General features: G+C 52.2%; 1 protein-coding gene across 3 annotated transcripts in view; it reads right to left on the bottom strand.

Moving 5' to 3' along the window:
• The window catches only part of FAM3D (FAM3 metabolism regulating signaling molecule D), a 38,664-nt gene that overhangs the window by 2,699 nt on the left and 31,150 nt on the right, over positions 1-4,815 (bottom strand). For all 3 annotated transcript variants that reach the window (XM_027768541.1, XM_006169145.3, XM_006169146.3), the window contains 2 exons: positions 1,669-1,753; positions 909-1,035 (listed from right to left, as the gene is read on the bottom strand). In XM_027768541.1, coding sequence (XP_027624342.1) covers positions 909-1,035; positions 1,669-1,753 — 212 coding nt within the window. The remainder of the gene's footprint in view (positions 1-908; positions 1,036-1,668; positions 1,754-4,815) is intronic.

Raw genomic sequence — 4,815 nt, 5'->3', positions numbered from 1 at the left:
CCTGCTGAAGTCGGCCATAGCTCCCCACTGCCTCCACGTCGCAGTCCACTCTCCTCAGTGTACACGTCAGTCACTGACCCTCAGCTCCCTGTCCTGGGGTCTGGGCAGAGCCGAGGGTTCTCGCCCCTGCAGACTGAGCTACCTCGGGCTAGGGAAGGCCGGGCCAGTTTGTCACGGTTTCTAGAATTGTTCCCAGCTGGGAATGCATAGACAGGGGTTGCCCCTGTTCGGGAGACTGCCTAGCACTTCCCTGGGGGCCCTCAACCTTCTGTTACCCCCTTCCTCCCTCCTGTGAGCACTCCTCAACTTTCACCCCTGGGTTCCTCCCAGAGGCCTCAGATCAGGCTGCCCTGGGGGACACTGCAGGGCCCCATAGGGTGAACCCTTTCTGCTACTCCCACCTGGCCAGTGGGCCTCCCAGTGTCCCCCTCCTGGAGCAATTCACACCACGAGGAGCTCAGGAAGGGACTCGGGGCTCCTCTGGCCCAAACTCTCCCTTTCCAGGTGGGGAGCTGAGGCCTAGTGGAGAAGGGCTTGCCTACCCCGTGCTCCGGGCTCCCCTCGTCACGTAGCCCTGTCTCTACATGTTCTCTCTCCTCCATCCCGACCTTCCTCCATCCTCGCCCCGGGCCCTTCCGTTTCCTCTGCTAGGTGGGCACCCTCTCTGCATCCTGCAGAACGGTCCCAGTCCGGGCAGCTTTCTGCAGGGGCTGGCCAGGCGGCTCTCCTGACCTAGGCTGGGAATGACACTGGAGTGGCCCTCCCTGGGGGCCCTGTGCGGCAACTCCTCCCAGCAATAAGGCCTGGTGAGTGACTGTCCTTCCCAGCCCTGCCCCCTGCTCCCCGCCCCTCCATGCCCAGGGGCCCTGTGTCCCCTCCCCAGGCCAGGGAGGCAGCCAGGAACCCACCTGTTCAAAGGGGCTTTTGTTCTTGAGGCCTTTGGCCCCTAAGAAGACCCAGCTGTCCCGGAAGCCCAGCTGCTGCGCGTAGGAGCTCCCCAGCTTGGAGAAGAGCTCCCTGATCTCATTATTCATCCTGCAGGGACCAGAGAGGACGGTCAGGGTGTGGGGTGGGCCGCAGGGGCACCAGGTGCCAGGAGGGAGCAGGGAGAGGTGCCAGCGTCCGCCCTGGGTGGTGCCGAGAACAGGGTGTGCTCTGAAGGACTGGGTGAGGGCTGGCAGATGCCCCCTCCAAAGGGTCTCAGACGGGGTGGGAAAGGGGTCAAAACAGCTCTGCTTCTGTTTATAAATGTAGCACATGTCCACCAGGAAAACAGCATCACCCCTCCCCTCAACGTCCTGATTATAAACACTTTAATAAACTCAGCACAAGGGGTGCACATTCTCCCGTGTCCTGAAATACTCCCAGCCATCAGCTCCGACACTGTGGCTGTGTATAAGCATGTACAACACACGGTGTCGCCGTGTGTCCGCGTGGCTCTAACCATTCGGCTGTTATCAGACTGGGGAGAGGGAGCTTTCGGGTTGTCCCTGCTGTAATGAGGCCATGATGAGCCTCCTGAACACCCCTCTGTGCACGCCTCATTCTTTCCTTAGGGTAAGTTGCTGGGAGGTGGTGCCAGCCAGTGGATGAGAAAGGCCTTCGGGTTTGGACAGACAGCCCCGGGTTTGCATACTGTCTGGCCAGCAGGGGGCGTTTTCTACTCACTTGGTCCCTGGGTCATCGTAGGATGCCACCAGCACCAGTGTGCCCAGTGGGATCTCTAAAAGGAAATTTATCAGGTTCTTGGGATCTGGGGGAGGAAGGAAAAGGAGGTGCTGGTCACTTAGGGGAAATGCCCTCTGGCCATCCTCATTCTCCGCTCCCCAGTGATCCAGGAGGCCCTGAGACCTTGTCCCAGGGGAGAGTGGAGGGAGCAGAGTGAGGGGTACCCCTTTGGGTAATGCGTGGCGGTTTCTGGACACTGGAATTGGAAGGTTTCCTGGGTTACTGTGATTCAGCGGGGGATAAGGATCCCTGGCCGAAGGCTCTTGTGGCCCCTCCCCACCAGGGACTGAGCACCAGCATCGTTCTGGAGCTCCGGGCTCTGCACGCCCTCTGCCCCCTTCTATACTGGCTGAAGCCCAGCAGAGCCAGACTGCCGGTGCTGACTTGAGCACACCGCCTGGCCTCGCACAACCAAGATCCCTGAGCAGGACCTGACTTCCCTACAGCACCTGCTACATCAAAGGACCAAGGCTCTTTTGGTGTCCTTAGTGTGTTCCTTCCCTTGGGAATCTCTCCCATGAACAGAGAGCAGCCTAGTCTCAGCACCGTGGAGAGGCATCTGCATCCAGTTAGCTGTGAGGACACTGATTACTTTCTACCATGTTTACTTTGATGGTCAACTTTCCTGCGTAACAAGAGCTAATGGCTCTACTTAGAGTAGATAAATCCTTTAAGATATATTTCTTTAGTTAAAAGAAAAAGTTAGCCAATTAAAGAAAACACTAATAATGCAGATGATATTCAGGACATCTATTGCAGAAAATGCAACCTGAGAAAGAGGCTCTTGAGTGGTAAAATTTGGGGAAGGGTTGCCTCATGGTGAAAGTGAAGACTAATCTGTCAAAAGAGGATGAGTCATAGCCCTTCATCTTCCTGAAGCTCAAATGGTACAATGGCTTTGGGCACATAGTAAATTCACTCTAATAGAATCATGAATTATTAGCAGGATTAGCTGTAGAATTTGCAGGGCCCAGTGCAAAATGAAAATGTGAGGCCTTTTATTTTAAAAATATTAAGAAATTCAAGAATTTCAGTGGCAACACATCAGACCAAACCTGAGGTTCTTCTAAACAAGGGGTGCTGAATGAAAGAGCTGGCTATAATAAGTAATATTCTTGAGATCTCCTGGACCTAGGGGAAGGACCAACTCCCTCAACCAAGTCCAAGCCCACCTACCAACCAGCCCAATAAGAGGCCCTAGGTGGACCCCATGGAGGTTCTTCTAATGAATGGCCTTTGGATTTTTAAGATAAAAGTAGGGAGCTTTGGAAGCACCATTAAATTGTTTGCATTTGTCTGAGACAGACAGTAAGTATTTGGAGACAATGAAGTTTGCCTTCTGTTAATCGTAAGCTGTTAATGGAAGAAGCCATTGTTCAGGGCTAGCAGGTGACTTGGTGGTTAAGGTGCTGGACTCCCATCTGGCTGACTGTGGTTCACTGGTCCTAGTCGCTTGACGATCATGGTGGGCTAGTATGCACATGTGCCCAAAGTCCTGAGAGGAGAGTGGGAGAGAAGCTACCCCCACCGGGCGGTGGTTTCTCACCTCCCCTCTTTCTGTCTCTGTCTCTCTAGCAAGTACACACACCCTATGGCAAACACCTTAAAAAACATTCTCTTTGGTCTGAGGGGTACCCCTTTGGGTAATGAGTGGCGGTTTCTGGACACTGGAATTGGAAGGTTTCCTGGGTTACTGTGATTCAGCGGGGGATAAGGATCCCTGGCCGAAGGCTCTTGTGGCCCCTCCCCACCAGGGACTGAGCACCAGCATCGTTCTGGAGCTCCGGGCTCTGCACGCCCTCTGCCCCCTTCTATACTGGCTGAAGCCCAGCAGAGCCAGACTGCCGGTGCTGACTTGAGCACACCGCCTGGCCTCGCACAACCAAGATCCCTGAGCAGGACCTGACTTCCCTACAGCACCTGCTACATCAAAGGACCAAGGCTCTTTTGGTGTCCTTAGTGTGTTCCTTCCCTTGGGAATCTCTCCCATGAACAGAGAGCAGCCTAGTCTCAGCACCGTGGAGAGGCATCTGCATCCAGTTAGCTGTGAGGACACTGATTACTTTCTACCATGTTTACTTTGATGGTCAACTTTCCTGCGTAACAAGAGCTAATGGCTCTACTTAGAGTAGATAAATCCTTTAAGATATATTTCTTTAGTTAAAAGAAAAAGTTAGCCAATTAAAGAAAACACTAATAATGCAGATGATATTCAGGACATCTATTGCAGAAAATGCAACCTGAGAAAGAGGCTCTTGAGTGGTAAAATTTGGGGAAGGGTTGCCTCATGGTGAAAGTGAAGACTAATCTGTCAAAAGAGGATGAGTCATAGCCCTTCATCTTCCTGAAGCTCAAATGGTACAATGGCTTTGGGCACATAGTAAATTCACTCTAATAGAATCATGAATTATTAGCAGGATTAGCTGTAGAATTTGCAGGGCCCAGTGCAAAATGAAAATGTGAGGCCTTTTATTTTAAAAATATTAAGAAATTCAAGAATTTCAGTGGCAACACATCAGACCAAACCTGAGGTTCTTCTAAACAAGGGGTGCTGAATGAAAGAGCTGGCTATAATAAGTAATATTCTTGAGATCTCCTGGACCTAGGGGAAGGACCAACTCCCTCAACCAAGTCCAAGCCCACCTACCAACCAGCCCAATAAGAGGCCCTAGGTGGACCCCATGGAGGTTCTTCTAATGAATGGCCTTTGGATTTTTAAGATAAAAGTAGGGAGCTTTGGAAGCACCATTAAATTGTTTGCATTTGTCTGAGACAGACAGTAAGTATTTGGAGACAATGAAGTTTGCCTTCTGTTAATCGTAAGCTGTTAATGGAAGAAGCCATTGTTCAGGGCTAGCAGGTGACTTGGTGGTTAAGGTGCTGGACTCCCATCTGGCTGACTGTGGTTCACTGGTCCTAGTCGCTTGACGATCATGGTGGGCTAGTATGCACATGTGCCCAAAGTCCTGAGAGGAGAGTGGGAGAGAAGCTACCCCCACCGGGCGGTGGTTTCTCACCTCCCCTCTTTCTGTCTCTGTCTCTCTAGCAAGTACACACACCCTATGGCAAACACCTTAAAAAACATTC

The sequence above is a fragment of the Tupaia chinensis genome, unplaced genomic scaffold (genome assembly GCF_000334495.1).
Source record: "Tupaia chinensis unplaced genomic scaffold, TupChi_1.0 Scaffold146828_1, whole genome shotgun sequence".
Classification (NCBI taxonomy): domain Eukaryota; kingdom Metazoa; phylum Chordata; class Mammalia; order Scandentia; family Tupaiidae; genus Tupaia; species Tupaia belangeri.
The sequence above is the reverse complement of the archived record's forward strand: the minus strand, read 5'-3'. Positions and strand labels throughout refer to the sequence as shown.